Source organism: Phodopus roborovskii, unplaced genomic scaffold (genome assembly GCF_943737965.1).
Source record: "Phodopus roborovskii unplaced genomic scaffold, PHOROB, whole genome shotgun sequence".
Lineage (NCBI taxonomy): Eukaryota > Metazoa > Chordata > Mammalia > Rodentia > Cricetidae > Phodopus > Phodopus roborovskii.
The window spans coordinates 16,623,959-16,648,847 of NW_026126585.1; the positions used below are offsets into that span (position 1 = coordinate 16,623,959).

Sequence of the window (24,889 nt, forward strand, 5' to 3'; positions counted from 1 at the left end):
GGGAGAAGTCAGGACTGGGAAGACTTCCAGGGAGATTACAAGACCCAAAGTGGGAAGTTAGGAGCGTCGAGCCAAGCAGCTCCCCCTAGTGGCCACTTAACCGGGCCGGGTAGCAGCACCCAAATAAGTTTCCAGAACCCTGGGCTGATCTTTTGTTGTTGGCCTCTATCTCAGGGCTAGTCAGGGCACCACGGTGTAAGGACAGCAAGGAAAGGCAGCCAGAGCTCTGAAGGGCAGGGCTGGCAATGAGGTCACTCCCTACCAGTAGCTCTTGGCAGTGGGTGGTCTTAATCCCGCCATAACTACCGACTCACCAGCATGTAAAACTAAGAAATCCCCTTTTCAGGGTCAAGTCTGAACCATTAGTCCCTGGGTTCTGAGAGAGAGAGAGAGAGAGAGAGAGAGAGAGAGAGAGAGAGAGATATCTTCGAGACTATCAGCAGCCCAGGTTCAGTCTCACAATACACAGCATCTCTCTTTGCTACTGGGAAACTGAACACTATCTTTTCCCTCTTGATGACCCCGGCCCCCTTGAACCATTCCTCTAAGGATATAACTACCTTCTGTTCTCACAGGCTGATTCTGGGCCCTTCCGGACCATGGTGCCTTTTTCTAAAGAGGGGGTTTGGACTCAGCCTGTGTGGAATAGATTCTGCCCCCTGGCCTCCCTCCCTGAGGGCATGACCCGGTTCATCTGGCCCATCCCCTGGAGTTGCTATTCCAATTTTGCTTCGCTGATGGTGTTAATTTAACCACAACTCGTCTTATAGAATCCCACTAATTTTGAAGACTTTGGGTTTTCCATCCAGCGATGATGTATGTCACAGCTATGCCTTTGAAATCCCCCCACTCAAAGTGCAAGGTCATCACGGAGTCTTGGAGAACATCTAGAGACCCTGTTCCCTTAACAAGTATGGCAGGGAGCCCACAAGAGAGCTCCTGAGTGTGTGTGATGGTTCTTCTGGGATGAGCCCACAGCCTTCACCGGATTCAAGGGGGCTCCCTCTCCCAGAAAGGGGGTAAGAATCATGGAGAAGCTTACGTCTCTTGCTTTCAGGTGGGGTAGTGAAGGCTAAAGGAGAGGGCTGAGCCACTGGTAATGCTGTTCCTCCAGGCCGCTGCAGTGGCTGCTCCTTCTTGAGCATCAGTGTGTGTCACTCATCTCCTGGTCAAAGCCAGTTGACACTTTGCCCGGTGATTCCCTATACCACCAGCAGGGGGCAGCCATGCCCGGCTGGCGCCAGGCTTGGGGATGGATTCAGGTCAGCCTCAGCAGAGCAAGGGTCTGAATTCTGAAATGGTCGGTCTTTATTATGCCATCAGAAAACAAATGTGCTGGTTAAGTTATTCATTATCTTCTTAGTAACAAAATAAAGCACTATCTATGTTTACAGTCATAAAAAGAAACAGTCTGGAGAGAAATAGGGTCATGGGAGGAGGGGGCACCTGGCTGTGTGGGGTTTGGGGTCACCTCCCTGGCTTGGGACTGTCCCACATCTTTGGAACTAGGTGCTAATGGTCTCTGATTTTCTTGGGAAGCAGCCAGGAAGTTTATTAGGAGTGAAGCCCATTCCTCAGGACAGAGTCGGGGAGGAAGGAACCCGTCCGTCCCAAGCTCATGAAGAAGGGTTAGAGATGAGCTGCCATGGGGTCCCCTCTGCAGGGCTGTCACTGACCAAAAAAAGAGGAGCCATCAGTCCTCTGGCCCCCATGCCTGGGACTCAGGACATGGCCCCTCGGAGGCTGAGGCACGTGCTCACAGTACTAGGAGCTAAAAATGGCTCCGTGGGAACTGACTGGCAAAGTCAGGAGCGGGGAGGAAAGGGGTCGCACAGGGTCAGGAAACTGCCAGTCCCAGGGGCAGGCTGGGCCCTGCAGAAACCCAGAGAATCCAGTGGGTGTGAGAGCAGGGAGAGATGGAGGGAGGGAGGGAGGGAGGGGGAGGGAGGGAGAGAGAGAGAGAGGGAGGGAGAGATGCACACTGGGAGAGAACACACAGAACCTGAGACACCAGACTGACAAAGAGGTAGCAATTTGGGGACAAAGAAGCACAGAAGAAGCCCCCAGAGAAGCATCAAGAGACACAACACAGAGCTCATCAACATGCCTGGCTCCCAGCAGCCACTTAGCACATACCTTCTCACACACACACACACACACACACACACACACACACACACACACACACACACACACACACACGCTCCCAGCAGCCAGAGGCACATGGACTTGGAAGACAAAGACAGGACAGAGAGCCAGACCCCTCTGTACAGAGTATGAAATGATCCAGGTGACAGAAGAATGAGCTAGGAGCTTCTGGGGCAGACATGTTGTCCCACCACGGCTGGTCTGGCCAGGACAAAATGGAAACAAAGCATGTTTGGGGACAGGCGTGTACCTGCCGTTCCCTCAGGTAGGTAGGCCACAAAAGGGAGTATGTCCAGTGTTCCCTGGGCATTAGCCCCAAGGCCCAAAGACCTCAGCCAGCTTGGCCCATCACAGCCACGGGAATCCCACCCAGCCAGGCCATCAACTCCTCAGATGTGCCCGAAGAGGAAAACAACCCCCCACAGACACCTTGGGAATGTATCTACAAGTGCACAGCTTCACCCATCACCTGGGCACACAAGTCCAAGTACCAACATAGCTCAGGATGGCTGGCTGCGCCTGTTGGGTGGAAACAGGCCAGGCCCAGCTAGCTGGGGGTCAGTCTGTGAGTACCACCAACTCCCCATCACTCTTCTCCTCGCCCTCCGAGTCCTCGTCCTCGCTGTACCGGTCCATGTCTCCATCAGCCACTGAGTGCCTGTCATCGGTGCCCTCCCCTTCCTCCCGGAGGCTGCATGTATTGATAATGACCGGCATCCTGGGGTCCAGGCCCTGAGGGACATAGTGCTCCACCAATGGTTGCGCCAGGGGCATGCCGGCTGCCCGAGGGAACAGGACATCTGAGGAGCTCACTGCCTGGCCAGCCTGCGGGCTGAGAGGCAGAGAAAAAGCGCAGTTACCGGTGTACCCACACGGCCTCCCGGCACACCCCACCAGGTGTCCTTTAAGCCTCACAGGCACGCATCCAACTCCTCTCCCAACTGGGGAATCGCCATACCCTGGGCCCTGTGTGTGTGTATCCCGAGGGCCAAATTAACCGTCAGCTCTGGCTGGAAAATCTGGGGTCCTGGGTTATCTTTGGAAGGCGGCACGGGAATACTGTTTCATTTTAGCGCCAATGTCCACGCGGTTCCACTACTGTACTTGCCGGGGTTATTATAGTCAAGGAGCCTTCCTACGGGGTGAATCCCTATTGCGCAGCTGGCCTTGCCCTGCATTTGTCAGGCAGCGAGTGTCCCACAGTCATTCTGGGTATGACCCAACCCCTAGTCACCAAAGTCTCACACGTAGTCATTATCCATCAGGCGTCATGCACAGGCAGATGACACACAAATCTGCACACAGATGCCCACTTGGCAGCCTCACAAACCCTGCCTGCCTCACACACGAACCATGCCAGCCACACATGAACCCAGCCTCTCACAATAGCCACAAGCTGCCTCTGGCCACCAGGGAAGGCCTGCTCACGGGATGGTGTAGCTCTGGCGAGCACCCTGGCGCCGTGTCCTCATCAGGGCCTTGTACTCGCCCACGCGCAGCCGCCTTCCCTCCACAACGCAGGTACGCTTAGGCCGTGGCTTGTACTTGTAGTCGGGGTATTTCTCCAGGTGCTGGCGGCTCAGACGGGCCTGCTCCTCATAGTACGGCTGCTTCTCCTGGTTTGTCATGGACTTCCAGCGAGAGCCTGATCCAAACCCAGGCAAGAACTTAGGGTCAGACTCCCAGGCCCCAAGCTCTAGAAGCCCTGACTGGATCCTGGTCCCCAAGTGCGATCAACAGGTGATACAGGTGTAAGAACTCAGCAAGCGCCTGGCCCAGTGTGGATGCTGGGCAAGGGTTACATGAGACTGATAATGACAGGCAGCATCCTCATGCTGAACAACTCCTGCCCGAGAGGTGTTTTCCCAAGGCCATTCACAAGACAGGAGCCACTCCGGGCCACCAAGTGTCCACTGCCAGTCTCAGATGCGGCTCTGTGGTAGAGCAGCTGCAGAGCAAGGGCCAGGTCCTAGGCTGCACCCCCAGCCCAACAAAGCTAGAAGACAGTAACCCCGCACTGCTCCTGGAGCATCATCCCCACTCAGCCTCGTCTGCCCCGCCCCCTCAGTCCTGACACCATGTGGCATTTAAAGTCTCGATTCTGATGGTCCGTAATACCAATCTCCCGTTTACTGCCACAGCACAGGCTAGGAGGCATTGGAGAACACACAAAGTTCCAAGGGAAGGAGCAAGAAGAGCCCTGCACTGGTACAAGGTTCCAGCTGCCCATCACATTTCAACTGTCACATCCTCTAAGATTCTACCAGGGTTCAACAAGGCCTGCAATATCACCAAGTAGACCCCGAGTAGACCCAGTCCTACTGAACTATGACCCCTGGACTCAACCCCTTAAACTGTACAGGGCCCATCCTCTGGCCCTTACCAAGAATCTTGCTGATGCTGGAGTTGTGCATGTCTGGGAAGGCCTGGAGAATTTTTCTCCGCTCATCCTTGGCCCACACCATGAAGGCATTCATGGGTCTCTTGATGTGGCTGCTATTCCGGGACTCGGAGAAATGGCGGGCGCCTGGAGGATGGGTAGACAGAGTCAGGCAGTCAGAGTCAGCTAGCTGGCAGACTCCAGGGCTGGCAGAGACATCCCTTGCATGGCCACCAGGGGGCACTAAGGAGGCTCACACAGAGGTCAGCTCAGCTCAGGCGGGGAGCAGAGGCCCACCACAGCCAGAGAACAGGCACAGCAGGGAACTTTAAAGACTTGCAGGGCCCCACAGAGGAGCCACAAGACACCAGGGCGCAAAACAGGAGATGCATGCCAGGGCCTGACGGCTTTACCCCAGGAGGACCCAAGAAAAGAGAGAAGGGATCACACACAGACACGGCTCTAGTGGGGTGGAGTGGTACCCAGAGCCAGAGCCCTCACCATCCATGTCGCAGCTCAGCATGGCTTCCTCCAGTGGGTGTACACAGCTCTCCTCCAGCCGCTCCTTGGCTGGGGATGATTCCAGGCTGATGAGATCCTGCAGGTGACAGGGACATCGTATCATTCCTCCTGTGCAACCTGTCTACTTTGTTTGTTTGCTTGTTTGTTTTGCTTTGTTTTTTCCAGACAGGGTTTCTCTGTGGCTTTGGAGCCTGTCCTGGAACTCACTTTGTAGACCAGGCTAGTCTGGAACTCACAGATCCTGCCTCTGTCTCCCGTGTGCTAGGGTTAAAGACATGTGTGCACCACCACTGCCCGGTCTGTCTACATCTTCTATCACACGCTCCTGCCCTCTGGGAAGAGTTAGTGTGATCCATACCTTTCGGAATGGAGGGTTAGGGGAGTTTTCCAAATTCCCACTGTGGCTGTGCAGCAGCTGGCGAGCGTCCTGGATAGCTTTGGTGACAGCATCCCCTTCGCCAAGGAAGCCTGTTGAAGAGCGAGCCAAGTGAAGGGCGGGAGGCCTGAGGGCTTCATCCCACGCTTCTTAGACTTCCTGCCATGTGGCTCCTAGGAGCTCCTTGTGGTGGTACTGCCCCTGCCCACTCCCACACACCCTTGTGGGACTGCCTGGTGCATGGTGGGTGCTAAGGGGCTGGGATTGAATCGGTACTCCCCAAATCTGCAACTCAGTGGCCAGACCCTGGGCTGTCCAATCCGGTCCTGGAGGATAAACGGGATGCGGAAGCCAGCCTCCTCTGCATATGTAAGCCTAGACCCTGGCCTAGAAAGCAGAGCCTGGAGTGGAGCTTAGGGATAAGAGTGGTTTGGAATTTTTAAAACCCCAAACTGGAACCAAGAAAGGGAAGGGACTTTGGCCACGGTGGCGTCTGACTCAACCGTCCTCTTGGGTGAGAGCACATAGACAAGCTTACCCAGAGGCAGGCTTGGGGGGCTGGACTGCAGGTCCCTTGTGGGAGCCCCGCGGCTGGAGGGACGAGGCCCACAGCTGTTCATTTTCAGGTTGGGGGAGCTGGAGGTGTTGGGCAGCTCAGGCACCTTGGGCTTGGCTGTGAGGTTCAATGGCTGGGGTGGTTCCTGGGGACCCAGAAAGTCAGAAAGTGAGAAACATCCTCGCTATGGTGGGACAGCCAGGACTCAGGGAGAAAGTGAGGTCAGCACACACGCCCAGAGCAGACAAGAGGGAGGGCAGTGGCTCGGCAAGGGAGGGACCCAGGTGGCAGTGGGCAGGGGAGTACCTGCAGAGGGTGGTGGGTGGCCACCCCAGGCCTTTTCACCACAGGGGCAGGAGGGCTGTGTAGCAGCTGCAGCGGGTACTCCACTGTGGAAAGAAAGAGAAGCAAGGGACGAAGTCCCAGATGAGCCCCAACAGCAGGCACCTGTGTGACAGGTCCCCGTGCTCACGTAGGTGGGCGGAGCCTAGGGCTGGAGTAGGTGGGCGGAGCCTAGGGCTCTGTTCTCATCAGGCTCAAGCGGCACAGGGGACGTCTGTTATCCCCTCTTCCTACACGGCCCCTGCGGGCGGGATGGCCATGCCTGCCCTCTCCAATCTAAAGAGTCACGGGAGGGCGCTCTCCCGTCTTGTACCTGCTGAGTGGAGGGGGCAAAGCAACTACGTTGGGAGGGACGCCCCATGCGCTTTGCCGCCACGACAAAGCGCAGGCGGTCGTAAGGGATGCTCGAAACACCGATCTCATTTTACAGGTGTATCGGCCAGGGTTCTCTGGAGATCCCAGCAGATCAGGACAGACAGACCTTACAGCAGGCTGCCCACCAAGCCATTACATGGCAGCAGCAGGACTTGATTGAAGCCAGGTCTTCTAGATTCTACCTATCCTTGGCCTATACAGTTCTCTCCCTACCTACCCTATCTCCCTAGGGCTAGTCTCAGGGGAGGCCTGGAAATGCAGCACAGATTAGATAAGCCTGCCAACAGATCCCTAGGGACAAGGGCCCTCGGGAGGTGTCAGGGCACTGGGGTGGAGATGGGGTAGGAAGGTATGAGGATATGTTGAGGAGGATGAGCCCAGCCGGCAAGCAAGGTTGTACTCTGCTGTGGACTTGTGGAACGGGAAGGCTACCCTTCCTGCTGGGGCAGATACAGGCACCAGAAATCACGGGATCATCCCATCAGTCACCTTTATTCTCACTGCTCATGTGTTCCCGTGCACCCACATCCCAGACCCCATGCTGCCCCCAGACCCCAGCATCCCTCATCCCTGTCTCTCTCGCACACCTCTGCAACCTCTTTTCCCTCAGCCCCTGCCCCAGTTCCCCCTCCAGGACCCCCAGGCCTCTCTCTCCCTCCCTCTCTCTCCCTCCCTCTCTCTCGCTTTGCAGTGGGTTCTTCCCTTCCATCCTCCCAGCCAAGCTTCAGAAACAGGACTTCTTCCACAGGACAGACCCCAAACTGTGGCCCAGAAAGGCCATTGAGCAGTGATGGATGAAGAGCGGGGTGAAGAGCGGGGCTGGGCTCCTCTCAAGACAGCAGTCTCTGAGGCAGCCCTTGCCTGGACCCACTCACCTGGCTTGCAGGGGATGGGCTGAATCGGCAAAGCCAGTTGGGAGTCAGGGGTGACAGGCAGAGGCTGGTGACTCGGGGGAAAGGCTGGGATCATCACATAAGGCATGTTAACCTGCTGAAGGCAAAGAAACCCACTGTAAGTCTCTGGGGGACCCAAAGAGCTGCCCATCCAGCTGGGGTCCAGTAGGGGCAACTTTCCAAAGATTCCATCTGACCCCATATCACATCTCTGACCCATCTCCTTGTCCTCGAGTCTCAATAGGGGGTAGAGGGAGCGAGGCATTCTGGGGTCGCCCCCTGAAAACAGGACCCCAGAATCGGAGGGAATTGGAGCAAGAGTATGGCCTCGTCGCGCAGCCTGGAGGGAGCCTGTCGCGCAGCCCCTTCCCCAGAGCAGGCCAGTGTCACCCGCTGTGCGCCTTCCCATGGTCACCTGGATCTGCTGCTGGAGGGCATTGATCTTGTGCTGCTGTTGAATCAGCTGCTGCTGCTGCTTGGCGATCTGGTGAGGCATTGAGCGGACAAAGGGAATCACGGAAGGCCCTGGCTATCCTCCAGCACCCGCCCCAGCCTGCCCGACTTCCCCAGGAGGCCACGCAGGGCCGGGGCGCAGGACCGACGGAGCACCAGTTCACGGAACCTGGCCTCCTCCCATGGACAGCGCCCGTTCCCACGGAGACTCGGGAGCCCCTGCCCGGGTGGCACCTGCTCCTGCTGCTGCCGGGCGAGTTCCATCTGCTGCTGTTGTTTCTCAAACAGCATGGCAGCCATGTTCTTTTGCTCAGAGTGGGCCGTGAGGAGCTGGTCACGAAGGGCGGACAGCTGGTGGATCATGACCAGAAGCTGGAGCTCCTTCTCAGCCAGGCTCTCTTGGGTCCCTGCTCACAGGGAAATGCCACCATGGAGAGGTTTTGTTAGTTCACCTGTCTATCCGCCCACCTGCCCATCTGACAACCTTTCTAGCCCAGGATCCTACCAGCCCGGTGCCCAACATCTCTGTAACGGATTTTTAAAAAAAATCTATTGGTTGGCACAGTGACAGTTACTTCATTGTGGGATGAACGAGCTAATGTGTGGGAAGCTGTTTGTCTAGGATCTGACAATGTCTGCTCAAGTCCCTGCCTTCCATTCCAACCTGGCTGTCTGGTGGGACAGTTTATTCCCAAGAGCTTAAGAGGGGACCACTTATAGTCAGGATGCCTCTGGGAAAGGGCAGAGATCAGGCTTCCATCTCCGGGGCTCCCAGTCAGCAGGGAGGGGGTGAGGCATGAGCATGGGTTTAAAGCTCCCACTGTGGGTGTACTCAACAACAGTGAGCAAATGATGCCTCTGAGGAGGCAAGCAGCAGCCCTCACACGGTCCGGGAAGCCTCCCCTCAACTGCCAACAGTAACTGGAAACTTTCAGCTCACTTTACACTGAGACCTCAAAGGTTGAAGGATGGATCCCAAGTCCCAAGGGCCCCTAATGAGAGCCTAGATCCATCCCACGGGGCGGGGTGGGGGGGTGGGGGAGTGGGGGCTAAGGAGATCTACTTCAAGGCAGACCTCCCCCACCTGGGGATGCGTATAGAGACTCCCAGGTGAGGCATGGTGATAAACCTCAGAGCCAGGTGTATGAGGTTCTGTGCTATATATAATACACCCAGAGAGGCTCTGGCTGAGACGCCCTCCGGGTCTCTGCACGCAGGCCCCGTACCTTTGACATCTTTGGTTTCCACAGAGCTTCTTCCCAGAAGCCGCTCCTTCCAGTCACTGGACAGCAGCTTCTCAATGGCTGGCACAACTGAAAGACGGAAGGGTAAGGGCAGGGTGAGGCCCCGAGAGCGGCCGGCCGGGACCTCACCTTTGACAGGGCAGGCACCCTACCTTCTTGTAAGTTGCGGTTAAAGTCCAGCCGCTCCTGGCTTCCCGAAGCAGCCTCAGAAGCTGCTGGTCTCTTGGGGTCTGGGGACCCGCTGCTCTCTGGTGAGGCACAGTCCTGCAAGAGGCACTAAGTTATCATCAGTGCCTGCCACGCCCAGGAAAAGGAGCACAGGGCGGTCTGAGCACCTGAGGGACCCTGCGACTCTATGGGCTGTTCCTTCTCAAATTCCCAGGCCCGTGGTTCACACTACCTGGCAATGATACAGAGAAATGAACAGACACTTGGGGGCAAGAGACCTGGGTCCAGGCTTGAAGGCTCGCAGCGGGCTAGATCTCACACAAGCCCCAGACAAGTCAAGAAAGTCAAGACTTGTCTCTGGGGTCCATATAGTAAAGCGTCTGAATGAGGGGCGGATTCATCAAGATGGGCTGATGATAGTTTTGGGATCACCATGGAAACACATGGTTTGTCTATGAGGATGCTTCCAGAAAGAATTAACTGAGAAAGAAAGAGAACCCTGAATAGAGGGTCCTGGCCTGTGTCATCTCCCCACTTCCAGACTACAGATGCTGTATGGCCAGCTGCCTCAATTCCTGGCCACCACACTTTCTCCACCAGGTGCATCCCCAAACTGTGAGCCGAAATAGACCCTCCTTTAAGGATTCGTCCCTTAAAGCAAGTCAACAGAGCTCACCCTCAGCTAGTCATCACTACAAACCATGTGCTTCTCCAGCAAGGTTACTTGATTGCAGGAGCCCACTGTGGCCTCCCTAAACCATCCCTGGGGCAGAAGAAATGCCTCAGCAGTTGAGAACTCTTGCAGGGGACCAGAGCTCAGTTCCTGGCGCCCACATCCCAGCTCCAGAGGATCCAACTGTTGTGGAATATTTGTTTAACTATGCAAAGATGTGTTGCACTTGTTTAACTATGTAAAGATGTGCTGCTGTTTTACCTTGCCTACCATAGGCACCTGACCGGCCTAATAGAAAGCTGAACAGGCCATCTCTCCGAACCCAGTTCCCCCCTGGGTAAGAGAACAGCCACTCAGGTAGGGATGGAAGGAGACAGGTGGCCCAGCTTCTAGCCCTGAGCATGGTAGCTCCTTCCCTCAGCTCACCTAGGGTTCACCTGGGCTCCGTCTCGTCCTTGCAGAGACCACTTCTGCACACAAGCTAGACAAGAGTATGCAGGCCCGGTGGAAAGGGTAGCTCAGTAGCAGGTGAAGCCACAAAGGCAGATTGGGGACAATGACTAGATACCTGAGCTGGAGCTTGGGAACCGGCAGCATCCTGCAGCCCCAGAGCTAGGTCTTCAGGCTGGGTCTCCACTGCAGCAGCCTTGTCCTGGGGGGCCTCGTGGTGAGGTTCCTTCTCTTCAGATTTGATGGTGCAGTTCACCATGGTGCTACCACTGTCCGGGGCCAGCTGCACAGAGACAGGGCTCCGCATGGACATCCTGCAGGAGAAAGGTCAGGGGGCGCAGAGTGAAGGAGGTCCGTGGCCCAGTTACAAACCCACCTTTGTGTCCCCAACCCAAGCACCTCCTGGTGCCCCTCAAAGACGCGTGTGTACAGCACAAGCCTACTTTGAAGCCTGCTTTCTTATTTTTTAACTTTTAAAACCCATCACTCCCTCCTTTCTCTTTTGCAATGGCCAGGGCCTTGCACATGCTAGGTGAACACTCCCTGTCTCTTGCTATGCTGGCTCCAGGAAGCCGATGCGCTCACCCAAGGAAGCCAGAGAGGGTTAACTGGCACCTTCAGAGCCCAAGATAACTGAGCACTGTATGTGTGTACACATCCGTAGTGGAACTAGTTACTAAGACTCAAAAGCAAGAGTCAGCGTTCTAAGGGCCTGAGTTTGAAAGCAGGGAATAGGCTGTTCTAAGTAACCATGTGGGTGCTGGGAACCAAACCCCAGTCTTGCAAGAGGAGCTCGTACTCTTAACTGATGAGCCATCCCTGCAGCCTCAACTGTCACCCTCCCAATCAAGCACCTTGACTGCAGCATCGCTGGGCTTGCAGGTTGGAGCCACTGCTGAGTAATGCAGGAGTAGCTTGAATGCAAACTGCCCTAGCAGCTGACTGAAGGAGATGTCACCAGTTGACCCACATATTGTGGACAAAGGAGGGTCACAACCCAGAATCTTCAAGATTCTGTTACGCTACTAGGAATAACATGCTATTTAAAAAACATTCAGGGATGGAAATGTAACTCGGTGGTAGAGTGCTTGCCTAGCACACATGAAGCTTTGGGTTCCACCCGCAGCACCATATAAAACTAGGTGTGCTGAGGTCCAGAACTTTGGAGGGGAGGCAGCAAGTTCACAAATTCCAGGTCATCCTTGGCTACATAGCAAGTCAAGGCACAGCCCAGGCCCAATAGACCCTGTTTCTAAAACCCAAAATAAGGCCAGCAAGATGCTCCAGCAGGAAAAGATGCTCGCTGTCCAACAATGCAAGCCTGGGCATCTGAGTTCCATCCCTGGAACCCACATAATCGTAGAAGGCAAGAACCATTCCAGAATTGTCACTTGACTTCCATTCATGCCCAGACACAAACATCTCCCTTTCTTCCGCACATGCACAACAAATAAATCTAGAGCAAAACAAAAAACATTATGGATTATTTACTTCTAAGGTTTTCTACCTAATACTTTCAGGTCACGGCGGGCACCTGAAACCCTGTTAAATGAGAATAAAAATAGTGTATTTGTATACCACGTAAGTTCTGTACGGGGTATGCCGTAGTCTATAGATTCCACCAACTACTCTGGTACTGTGTACTGAGCCACACGATGTTACAGCTTTGCATACAATAGAATATATAAGGTGCTTAATGAATAGCTACAGCAATATTATAATCGATTAAGATATATGCATATGTATCTGATTTGATTGTATCCTGCAGGTCAGGCGACAGCAGACTCCCCCACCCACTTTCTGAGTGCAAGGAACCCAGGATAGAACAGGGCAAAGACAAGGCTGGCTGACCCTAGCTGGGCCCCATCTCTCTCACCTGGACGAAGAGAAAACAGACCCCAGCCCAGCTTGGCCCAGGGGTCTGAGGGGCAACCTGGAGAACCAGCAGAAATCGGGCAGCTCAACCCATCCAACTGGGGAGGGGCTGGGAGCCGGGCCCCGCGGGGGACAGGAGTGGGGGCGGGGGCATTATCCTGGAGCTGAGGGCAGCAATTACATAACAAACAAACCCGGGCTCAAGCTGTGAATTAATCAAACCGCTGAAAATAAAACCTTCCTCTCAGGAACTTCAGACAAAAGAAATGAAAACAACCAGGCTGGCTGGGAAATAAAAGGCAGCGGAGCTGAGAGCTGGGACAAAAGGAAACCAGACAATAGGGTGTTGGACAAAAGCAATAAAGCCAGAGGAAGTGTGACAGGCGCACAATGAAGGCCTGTGGGCTTCTGATCCCTCGGCTCTCAGCCACCTCATCCCACACCCACCGGCTGCCACCAGGTCGCCTCCTCTGGCCAGACTTGGGTCCCCAGGGCTTTTCTTCTCCATTAGGCCCCAGCCTCAGGCTTCCAACTCCTACCTCAGTCAGAGCAGTCCGGGCCACCGCAGCCAGAGTGCCCGGTCAGATGAGCGCCCGCGGCCAAATGCTGCCCCACTGGACATCCATCCACCCCCCTGAGGTGGAAGAGTCAATGTCCTGTCCTGGCTGCCCAAGACCAGTCCCACCAGCTACATCTGGCTACTGAGAGCCCTTGCAATGCAGCCAGTCTGGGTGGGAATGTGCTGTATCAAACACACACACACACACACCAAGGGTCCCAAAACTTAGCACACAGGTGCACTAACTCATTCATAAACAGTGTGGTCACAACTGATGGATTAGGTTAGGAAGAAACATCCTCCTTTTAGCCCCCCTCTCTTACATCTTTTAAAGATCGACTTTGTTTTAAATTGTGTGTGTGTGTGTGTGTCGTCGTATGTGTGTGCCCTCATGAATGCTCTCTTGCCCCAGGCCAGAGGCATCGGATTCCCCTTGGAACTGGGACTTACTTGTTTCTTGCAAGAGTGGTACCAGCTCTTAATCTGAGCCATTCTAACTCTAGACAAAACACTCTTAGGACTCATTCCACATTTTTATCCCCCCTGAGACAGCACCTAACTGTTGGCCACACTGAACCAAGATCCACCTGCCTCGGTGCCCAAGAGACATCTGATTCTTTAGCTTTTCTGTATTTTTTTTTTTTAATGTGCATTGGTGTTCTGCCTACACATATGCCCATGTGAGGGTGTCTGATCCCCTAGAACTGGAGTTACAGACAGTTGTGAGCTGTCATGTGGGTGCTGAGAATCGAACCCTGGGTCCTCTGGAAGAGCAGCCAGTGCTCCTAACAGCTGAGCCATCTCTCCAGTCTCCTTAGATGATTGTCTTTATAATTTTGTCTCCTTGTTTAGGGTGGCGGTGGAGGCTGTACCCAGGGCCTCGCACAGGCTAGTGTGCACTCTACTAGTGTAGCACATCCAGCATTACATTTTCTTTTTTAAACTTGTGTTTACCAGGAGACACAACACTCTGCAACTAAATGCCAGTGTGTTCCTCAGGCCACCTCCTACCTCTCCCACACCCACCCAGCATCCTCAGCCCATAAGAAGTGGCACCTTGGGGCTCCCAGCTCTGGTTAACTAAGGAAATGGCTCCCAGTGACAGCAGGCCGGCTTGGAGTTGTCAACCTGGTCGCCTCAGCCTGGTAACCCTACCAGACCCTGTTGCCCATCAGGGTATATCCATGTTCACAGTCAGGCAGGGACAGGGCTCATGGTTGATCCGCTCGGAGCTTATGAAGAGGCCAGGCCTTGGCAGGTACCTCTTTGGGCTGTCCTTCTGGGAAACAGAGTCCCGGACCACCTCTCTGCCTACCCATCTCTGCCCTGTCCCTGGCGGCAAGGTCCCCTATCTGCAATGGTGAAAAGGGAAGAGTCTCGGGGCTAGACTGTAATTCCTGCCTGACCCCAGCTGACCTGTGTGAGCACTGGTAAGTAGCCTCTCTGCCTATCCTGCACGCCTCGCTGGAATCTAGAGGGTTAAAGTACTCCAGGGTTAGAGCATCCGTACATGCAAGAGAGTCAAGCGGGTGGCAGAAAAGTCTCCAAGTCACGCAGACCTGGGTATAACTGCACCCGAACTCGGAATAGACACCGCTGTTCCACCTTAGGGAAATAACTTAACCTCCCTGAGCCTGATTCCTCCTTGGTAAAACAGGGGATAATAGAATCCAGGTGAAGGTAATGTGCCTATGTTACGTTCTCAAGGCACTTTGAACTTGGCCTTCGAATGCCTGATGACTCTGACTCACCCAGTAGCTTGGGAACCCGACCAAGGCAGGGTGAAAACACACCCGTTACACCCATCATTGTAGCTCCAGAGCCTAGCACGGTGCCTGGAGCATGGAGGAGACCGGATGCTGCTCCCTGCCCTTCCTGGGTGTGAATGACACCCAGCGACACAGCAAGCTCATTTCTTGGTTTTCCTACCCCTACTGGTAAGAAACCTTTCCTGGTTCTTCGGATTTAGAGGCCCCACAGGAGCCTCCCTTCTCAAGCCCCTTTTGTAGGGACTAAAGACTTCCTCTACTCCTTCTTGCAAAGCACATGCTATGATGTCTGGGGGGGGGAGGGGGGTCCTCCTCTAGATGCCCAGAAGCCCAAAGCCCACAGTGCACAGGGGACAGTTATGGGCTCCCTCAGTTCATCCCTATCCTGCAACCCAAGTCCTAGTTAGGAGCCACACATACAAGGCAGCCCACCAGTGCCCAACTCCGTGGAAGTCCCCCATGCCACCCCACCCCAGCATCACACTTTTTTTTTTTTTTTTTAAATAAATGGGTTACTGAGGTCTAGAGACGTCAAGTGTGTGTGCTTGTTGGACAGCCCTGCTTCAGAACTACAGTCAGGGACCTTCCGCCAGCGAGGATGCTGCAGCAGCCTGCCTCTGCCACCAAAGCAGGCAAGTTACAACATCACCTGCCTTTCCACCATCAGCCCTGCCTGCCTGCGGCAGGTGCGCCCCGTTAAAAGCACCCGCCAGGCACGGCTCGCTCTCTTGCCTCTCCTCTCTTCTTCCTCTTGTCTCTTCCCCGTTCTCTCCGTCCGTCTGTCTGTCTACCATCTCTAACACCCCACTCCCTCTTTCACTTCCCCCCTCCCCCAACAATCCCCTTGCACTAACTCCATTGCACGCGGCGTGTTTGCTTAGTGGCATACATACCTTGGCAGGGCCTGCCGGAAGGTATTTATCATTACACCCCTCCTCTACCCTCCCCTCTCGCCTAGAGAGTCCTCCTCACAGGTCTTCTCTCCTTCCTCCTTAGCTGTGTCTCACTAAGTATCCTGGAAGGACACCATCCCCTGGGAGCAGGAGGCTCCAACCATCTTCTCCAACCCTGGAGTTTCTGAACTGGTGCCTGGGACTTTGAATCCAGTGTCTGGATAAAGGCACAGAGAAGCCCCCTTCAGGGATGACTAGGGTCACACAGAGCTGCCTGTGCACGATGTTATGTAAGGCTCCTGCTCTCCCCACAAGCAGGCTTCCACCCTCTGCCAGGCTCTTTCTACCCCCGAACAAACTTCCTCAAGACAGACCCAGCTGAATGGGAGTCAAGGGAAGTATTCACTCAGCTCTTCCTCCTCCCATAACCACAGCCCCGCCCCGCCCCGCCCCGCCCCGTGTCTAGATGTAGAGAGATAGAGTCCAGTTATCACAGCATGACTCTGACTCAGACCCGGGGCACAGGAAGACCCTCCGAAGAGCGCCACTGGGCACTGCAATTTTGCACTGCTGCCCTGTCCCCCGGCTTGTCAGAGTGGCTGGTGCCAAGGGCATCGCCAGGGAAAGAGATCCATGTAGCATGGGTAGGGCAGGTCCTAGTCCCAGAGGGAAGTCACTTCCTCTGAAACCCCAGAGAGTTGAGAGCCTCAGGCTGCCCTGAACAATAGTCCCAAGGCGTGGGTGCCCAGAATGGTGCCCCGTGCCACATCCTGTCATTCTTCCCACAGGCCGCACCCTGCCACCCTTCCTGGCTCCACCCGATCCTATCTCTGTGTTTACTCAGAGCTGGGAGCTGGGCTGGCCGCAGCAGGCTGAGGACCAAGCTTTCCTGGTAGTACCTCACCCCTTTCGGCCTGTGGTGGATGGGATCCAGCTGTGGCTCGTCTAAGTCTCAGCTGGGTAAGAACAGCTTCCACTCCAGCCCCTGGACTGACAGACACCACTGGCTGGCCAAAGCGCTATCTATCCACCTGGGGGAAAGGGGGCTTAGCGAGATTCCGGTTCCTGCCCCCCCGCCCCCGGCCTGGGAGAGGTGGTGGCCCCTTACCTGTAAGTGCCTGTAGCCTAGAAGCCACTCAGCACTGAGCTTTCTTCCCTAGCACTCAAATACACAAGCCCCCAAGAGCACAGCGGAAAGCTGGTCTAGAAGGAGCAGTAGCGGAGTTGGTCTACCCTCACCTCTCTTGGCCCTTCCAGCATCAGATGTACCCCAGCACTGTCGATACAGAGGGCAACTCAAGAGAGAGGCGACAGCTCTGAGGAGCTGCTGGAGTACATACTGCGATGTGTCCCCCGAAAGTTCCTCTATGGAGACCTGATGGTGTCTACAGGCATGCCCCATCCCAATAGTGCCAGGAATGCCGCCCGCCCATCCTAGTCTCCCGACAGAAGGATTCTAGCCCATTGAAACAGACACTGCTTCAATGTCAAAACCCCACTAAGGGACAGGCCTGAGTATTATACCAAAGGAAGGAGACGCAAATTGTAAACATTTGCCCACCGTATACATTTACTCAGCTGCTGGGTGGTCCACTGTCTCTTCCTCAAGACCACACCACAGAGGCTGAAGGCTGGGGCAGCCCATCTCACAGAGGTGTGATATCTGAACTCACACTCATTTGATGCCAAGCTACATCTCACACTCATTGGTTGATGCTAGCCACTCTCCCACTACCCCTATGGTTTAGCCCAACAAAGACAAACTGATCACTACGTTCGTTCTCCGTTCACAAGGTCGGTTCTGGCTAATGAGAAAGCGGTCAAAAGAAACCAAGGCGGCTTTGGGAACTTGGAGGAAAAAACGATTTCTCAAAACCTTAGTTCAGTCAGGCATCACAGCGCATGCCTGTAATCCCAACGCTTTGGAAGAGGACCTGAAGGATCAGAAGTCCCAGAGTAGCCTGGGCTACATGAGATCCCTTTAAAAACAGCAAACCCCCCCCCCTTCTTCCTGTATACGAAGAGTCTAACACTTTCTTTGTAGAGACAGGGGGATGGTACACTTCAGGACTCTGGCCACATATATGGTTTGGGGACAGAGGGAGTAAGAGAAGCAAGATGGACTCCCAACACCTTTCCTGGAATTGTGGGCTACATATTTAGTCTTCATCAGGCATATGAGTCCTAAAACCCTTGTACTCTCCAAAGTGATAATGTCTTTTTATGTGCTAGTGATGGGGGGGGGGCTGGATTCCCTCTTCCATCCCCACCCTCTGGAGTTCATCAATAGACCACTAGCCTCGCAGGTGTGAGGCTCTGCATTCTGCAAGAAAAGCACATGATGAAAGGGAACAAATACACCCTTCCTATAGAGGCCTGAGAGGGACAGGGATGGACTTTTAAAAGGTAAACAATAACCTGGGCAGCAGTAGCGCACCCCTTTAATCCCAGCACTCGGGAGGCAGAGGCAGGCGGATCTCTGTGAGTTCAAGTCCAGCCTGGTCTACAGAGCGAGTTCCAGGACAGGCTCCAAAGCTACACAGAAACCCTGTCTCGACCTCCCCCCCCCTAAAAAAAAAGCAAAGGACTGTACTTCTTGAACCTGCCCACCATCCTTAGATGGACGGATACACAGGTTTCCATCCTTTGGCTCTGCCTCACAGTCTCACCCAAGACTGTATGCCCCGTCCCCCCCACAATGCTCAGGATGGAACCCAGGTTTCCATGCATGCTAGTTTGTCACTATGAGCTCTCTCTCAATAACCTGCAGCACACCCAGCCCTTTACCCTTTTTGTTTATTTGTTTTTTGAGTTTATATTTGCGCTTTTTTTTCATTTTCTTCCTTTAAAAAAAAAAATACTGGGAATAGATTTTTTTCCACGAAATATATTCTGATCAATTTCCCCTTCCTAAACTCTTCCTAGATCCTCCATCTTCCCAACCCCACACCCTATCTATCATCTCATTAAAAAACAGACATCTAAAAAAATAATAAAAGCAAAATATAATAGAACAAAACAGACAAACAGAAACACAAAGAGCCAAAGGAAACAAGAAACACATAAAGATAGAGAAAAATGCATCTGCATACACAGCAGTCTCATAAAAACACAAATTCGGAAACCATAATATGTAATCAAAACCTGTAAGGCAAACAACAAGAAAACATTAAATTCATTCTGCGTTGGCCATCCTGTTAGACATGGGAACCACCCTTAAGTCAGGTACGACACCCAGTGAGGCTCAGTCGGAGGAAACAATGTTGCCCTTTTTGAGCAGTTATCAACTGGAGATAGGTCCTGGGTTAGGGGTGGGGCCCTGTGTCTACTTCCTCTCTCCTCACTAGGGCCCCATATGGCTTAGACCTGTGCAGGCCCTGTGCATGCTGCCACAGTCTCTAAAAGGACGCTAGCCCACTCGAGCAAGGCTCTGGCAAGCCTTGTCCTTTTCCCCATCCCCTCTGCCTGGCTAAAAAACACCACCAGATTACTTCCCTAAAGCTAGCCGCCAAGGTCTATTCCCTTATTTGGCCACTTCCTTCTCCTCCTGAGGCTACCAAAGTCTAGCAATCAGAAGCCCCCTTTGGTTCACCTAATTACCATGCTAATTTAAAATTAAACACCCGCATCTTAACAAAGGGTTTCCCCTTTGCCTTTATAAGCCGCCATTTGCCTATGCCTATGGGCCGCGTCTGTCTCCTCTCTACCCTGAGGCAGTGGTTTGTCCCTCCCCGCTTTCCCTGGTCCCCTATCCACTCATACCTTATCTTCCTTTCCACCACATCCTAGCCCACTCTAACACAGACCTCCCACCTTTCCTCTTAAAAACTACACCTGCAAGGTCATTTGCTGGTCTTCTGCCTGAGTCAGAAAGCAGTGTCTTTAACTCTCCTTCCCTGCTTAATAAACGGGCTCTCTATGGAAAACAGGTGCTTGGGTGTGGTTTGTGCTACTCCAGGGTCTGGGAGGAAGCCCTACTCTGCAGGAATCCCTTTCACTCTCCATGAATTTACCAGTCCTGTTGTGTCTAGAAGGCCTTGTTTCTTTGGTATCTTCTATCCGCACTGGCTCTTAAACTCTCTCTCCTCTTCCACAGGGTTCTCTGAGCTCTGGAGAAAGGGGTTTGCTGGAGACATCCTATTTAGGACTGAGTGTTCCAAGGTCTCTCACCATCTGCACACTGTCCATTTGTGGGTGTCTATATTTGTTTCCATCTACTGCAGGAGGTTCTCTGATGATGGCTGAGCAAGACGCTCACTTACCACCATCACTTTGTAGAGAGCAACCTACAGCCTCCGCAATAGTCTGGGTTGTTTGGAGGGTTCCATGGAGTCTCTTTGGCCAACAACTCAATTAGATGAAACCCATTCCTGACCCTGGAGGCTTCACTTGGTGATAAGAGCTATCTAGTTAAAGGCTGTGACTTCCTGTCATTTGTTGATTCCATTTAGATTTTTTTCATGTATGTAGATATTTTAAAAAGCTTCTACTGCAGTAGGCTTCCCTACTGTCCCTCAAATGGCTCTTAATTTTAGCTGTCCCTCTCTATACCCCCTTCCTCTCTCCATTTAATTCAGTTCCAGTTGAAGCACCCCCTAGCACTTGATATTTCTGAGACAAGATCTCAGGCTGGCCTCAATGCTCCTGCCTCCTAAGCAACTCATGTCACATGTGTGTGGCCCCCAGAACTGACGCCCTAAATGTCCGTTTGATGTCCCCAACAACTAGCATCTCTCCGACAAATGCTACACAGTGTAGGTCCTCAGGTGCCCACCGTGAGGACATTGACTTGTGAAGCCCAAGTAAGCAGAGGGCCAGTCACTCACGGAGCATCAACTACGGCATCTCCCTCCCTGGGATGACAGGTCTCTTCAGACTCTCCAGCTCCTCAGAATACCATGTCCCTCTGGGGCCCACCAGTATGATGCGCCATTCCATTAACCAGGGCAGTGGCACGCCCATCCCGAGAACAAGGGGAATGTGGGAACCAGGGGGAAAGACGATTAAGGCAGTGTACAATAAGCTGTGTTTACCCGTCATGCAAGAGGAATTTCACCTTTACTTACACAGACTTTCTACCGTGTCTGGGCATGGCAGCATGTGGCTTTAGCTCAGTGATAAGTCTAGGCTCTGCAGACTAAGCTCTGGCTCTCCTTTCAAAATATTAGATGGTATCAAAGAGGGCTGAAACCCCAGTACCCTCCCCCCCTTTTAACTTTTATTTTGAATACATGGGTGGTTTGCCTGAATGTATGTCTATGTACACGTGTGATTCAAAGAGGCCAGAAGAGGGTGCTGGATCCCTGCCCTCCCAGGACTAGAGTTACAGTGGAGTACAATGTGGGAGCCAGGAATGAATCCGGGTCCCCTGGAAGAGCAACCAACGATCTTAACCACTGAGACATCCCTTATGTTTATCTCCATTCTTTATAGTGCTGTTTATTCTGTCTGTTCGCTTTATCTTATCTATTCCTAATAGGTTGTACGCTGTGGATAAAAGACATGTGGTAGAAGTTCTCTTGAACATTGTGGCATCCCTCTTACTTCAAATGCACGCTCCCACCCGCCCCGCCTTTCTTTAGAAACAGTGTCTCTCTACCTAGCCTGTCTATCCAAGAACTCACTATGTACACCAGGCTGGCCTCAAACTCATAGAAATCTCCCTGTCTCCGCCTCCCGAGGGCTTGGATTAAAGGCAGGCGTTACTGCCCCTGGCTTCAAATGCACTTTTAAATAATTACACCCTGCTCAGTCTGTATAATGTCACCTGAACGTCTAACATGTTCAGGGCTGACCGTTTGGTACCAGATATGCAATTGGCGTGCCCTTCCCTGGGGAAGAATATCTCTCCTTCCTCCTCTTGTTATCTAAAGTTCTTCATCCCCCCCCCCCTCACACACACACACTAGCAGGTCTACTGGTGTCATCCTTGTTGACGTCACATTTAGGCAGCCATGTTTGGGAGATGACATGGGCGTGGCTTCTGATATTTCCAGGAGATAGCCTTATAGTCAGCTTCCCATTCCTCTGGCTCTTACGATCTTTGCACCATCACTTCTGCAGTGACCCCTGAACCCTGGGTGCAGGAGCTGGGCTGCAGGTGTATCCACTGGGCCTGGGCTGCACAGCTCTGTATTCTGATCAGCTGCAGTTTTCTTTAATGGCCCCCATCTGTTGCAAAGAGACGTTTCGGTGATAAGCGACATGAACCGCACCTATGTGCGTGTATAGGGATGGATATTTAGAATGTCACTAGGGATTTATTGTGCTGGTTTAGAAGGGTGGTGGTTGTAGAGTCTCCTTTCGTGGCCCACAACTCACTAGGCTGGAGGAGTTGTCAGGATCTCTCTCTTGTTGAACCAATTAAAGAGCGGTTGCTTACTGCCGAGGTGTGTGTGCCTACCACTGCACCCTTAGGTTGCTGTGTTGTGCTGGTTGTTGCTGTGGTCCATCATAGGCATCATAGCCGGACAGAACTGCTGGTTGCCCGCTTCCTTGGGGAGTTTGCATGGCGCCCTTTCGAAAGCTAATCCCCAGGGAGGAGGCTTTCAGGTTAGCTCTAACCCCGCCCTCTGGTTCCTGCATCCAAAGCCAAGCAGTTCTCTTTTTGCTGTGGTTGTTTTTGATTTGTTCATCAAGATAGGGCTTCTCTACGTAGCCTTAGCTGTCCTGGGACTCAGAGATTCACCTGTCTCGGCCCCCCCCCCCCGTGCTGGAATTAAAGGTGTGTACCACCATCACCCAGCTAAGCACTTTCTCTTTCTTTCTTTAAATGTGTGAGGATATCAGATATCCTGGGAACTGGGGTTACAGATAACCACGAGTTGCCATGTGGGTGCTGGGAATTGAACCCAGGTCCTCTGGAAGAACAGCCAGCGCTCTCATCTCTCCAGCCCGTAGGCACTTTTCTTATTAGCCAATTTATTAACTCTCTAGGCCTGCTAATAACTTAATCTGTAACTGTGACGATATAAACATGGCCACACACACACAGAGTGTGGTTCTGGGTAGTAAATGAGGTAATATAAAGTCCAGTTGCTAACCAGTTGTCTGTGATGACTGTAACCACAGCAACCAGACAGATTAGGAGGCTTGAGGGCAGGAACCGGGAGCTGCCCGACTCGCTTAGCGAACTTCCATACTGTGCCCCTTAAGCTTCCAGGTTTCCACTTGTAGTAAGTAGCGCTCACACTCACTTTACGCAGGCTGGAGAGCTATCAAGCTGCTACATATAAAGTGCTCGGCACAGTCTGCAGAAGATGGAGCAGCGCTTGGTGGTGGTCGGTTGGCTGAATGAATGAACTTGATGCAAGTGTGCATTTCTGCTGGCCCAGAGCGGTAGCTCCGAAGCAGGATATATTCTGAAGGAACTCCTTAAAGGCATTTAAACACCAGCCTGCACACCACATATGCCCACACATCCTGTCCCATGACTGACCTCCACACAGACCCTAGGATCCCTGCAGGCTGGGGACCGATTTCTTTTCCTCCCTCTCACTCTGCTGCCTGCAGACGGGTGGGCATCTCAAAAAATGAAGATGTCAGTTGGCGCTGGTCACCAAGAAAGCCACTGGCACTGTGGACAGGAAAGTTGTCATAGCAACAGTCAGCTGGGACCACCTGTCTATGCTGCCATGGGAAATTTACCCTTTTCCAGGTATGAAAGCTGCCCCAGGACTCAAGCGTCTAGTTCCCCAGCTTGAGCAGATACAAAGGACAAAGTAGGTGGCCAGCATCACCAATCCTGGCACCAGTATCCTACTCCAGTCTGTTTCTCCCCCTCTGCCTCTCTTCCCCATCCCAGACTCATAGATGGGATACTAATCCGTGCCTCAAGTAACCCTAATTGTCACCATCTCCCTAAATACTAAGCTCCTCAGAGCCCTCAGGGCAGCAGATTATACTCATGCATCATTCATTCACCAGTGAAGAGTTTCTTCCCTTTCCTCCTCTCCCATTATCTACTCCCAGGCCAGCCACAAGACTGACATTTCTTTTTTATTTCAGCACCTGGACACCTCTGAGAATGCCTCAGAGTGTGTCTGTGTGTGTGTGTGTGTGTGTGTGTGCTCGCGTGCGCCCGTGTATAGGCCAGAGATCAATCTTGGGTGTCATTCCTCAGGTGTGACCTTTAATTCTATACACGCTGTTTTCTATTGGCTTTGGCTCCTTTTCAAAGGGACAGGGAAGCAAGGAGGAGGCAGCCTCGCAGGCAGTGTCTAATCCATCTAAAATCTCTCAGCAAACAAGTCTGCCCTGTCCCAGCCCCTCTGTTTCCCTCACCAACTCTCTTTGGAAAATGAGGCAGCAACCAAGACTTGGCAGAAGAGTAAGACTAGCGAGCCAGGGAGCGATCTGGAGGCAGCACCAAGAAGGGACTTGTAGCAGTGACATCCACAACACTTTTTAAAACATGAGTATTAGGCAATGAGACAAGTCTTCAAATGGCAGCTACTGGGAGTGGCTGAGTGACCCTGGTGCGTGTGGCTAAGGACCCCCGACTCTAGCTAACTTTCCTTGCGTGTTTACTTCATGCCCAGCATTATTCAAACCGTTTTATTCCTACTGATTAATTTACTCTTCAGAGGGGCTGTCTGAGGCAGGCGTGCTGTTAGCCTCCATTTCTCACTGAGGAGATGTGAGCCCAGGCGGCTAGCGTTGCCATCTACCTCTCAACCAGGGAACAGGCACTGCACTGACTAGCAACTTGGAGTGTCAGCTTTAGTTCTGCCGTGGATTCATCAGCCCTCGTACCAGTTACTATTAATCATCTCTCTTCCTGATGAGGACACAAGATAGAAGGAGGCAAAAGTCGCCCATCCTGACCAGGGAGAGCTGTCACCTGGAACGTGGCAACCAGTCCCACTAACTCCTGCTCACCTAGCGCTGCTCTGAGTCTTGCCTGGCATAAAAGAGCCAGGCCATGGTGTCCATCACTGACTCCCAGAGACCAGAATGGCACAGGCGGCGAGCTCACTGTGGCCTGCTCACAGCTCTTGCAGCAACAAGGGTCTCAACACCCCAGTTGTTCTGTTTTGTTTTTGTTTTTTTGAGACAGGGTTTCTCTGTAGCTTTGGAGCCTGTCCTGGAACTAGCTCTTGCAGACCAGGATGGTCTCAAACTCACAGAGATCCGCCTGCCTCTGCCTCCAAGTGCTGGGATCAAAGGTGTGAGCCTCTGTGGCTGTTTATAAAGGCACTGGGAATTTGAAAT

General features: G+C 53.1%; 1 protein-coding gene across 3 annotated transcripts in view; it reads right to left on the bottom strand.

Moving 5' to 3' along the window:
• Nucleotides 1-2,178: 2,178 nt before the first annotated feature.
• Sox13 (SRY-box transcription factor 13) overlaps nt 2,179-24,889 on the bottom strand; it is a 39,533-nt gene continuing 16,822 nt past the window's right edge. The window contains exons 2-14 of one of the 3 annotated variants that reach the window (XM_051204004.1): nt 10,699-10,894; nt 9,442-9,553; nt 9,272-9,358; nt 8,280-8,452; nt 8,008-8,076; nt 7,575-7,686; nt 6,289-6,371; nt 5,965-6,127; nt 5,409-5,518; nt 5,030-5,126; nt 4,532-4,675; nt 3,577-3,793; nt 2,179-2,980 (exon numbers count right to left, since the gene is read on the bottom strand). In XM_051204004.1, the coding sequence (XP_051059961.1) occupies nt 2,707-2,980; nt 3,577-3,793; nt 4,532-4,675; nt 5,030-5,126; nt 5,409-5,518; nt 5,965-6,127; nt 6,289-6,371; nt 7,575-7,686; nt 8,008-8,076; nt 8,280-8,452; nt 9,272-9,358; nt 9,442-9,553; nt 10,699-10,893 (1,836 nt within the window). In that variant the 5' untranslated portion in view covers nt 10,894 and the 3' untranslated portion in view covers nt 2,179-2,706. Of the gene's footprint in view, nt 2,981-3,532; nt 3,794-4,531; nt 4,676-5,029; nt 5,127-5,408; nt 5,519-5,964; nt 6,128-6,288; nt 6,372-7,574; nt 7,690-8,007; nt 8,077-8,279; nt 8,453-9,271; nt 9,359-9,441; nt 9,554-10,698; nt 10,895-24,889 lie in introns of all 3 variants that reach the window. The other 2 variants (XM_051204003.1, XM_051204005.1) reach the window with 2 other exon arrangements.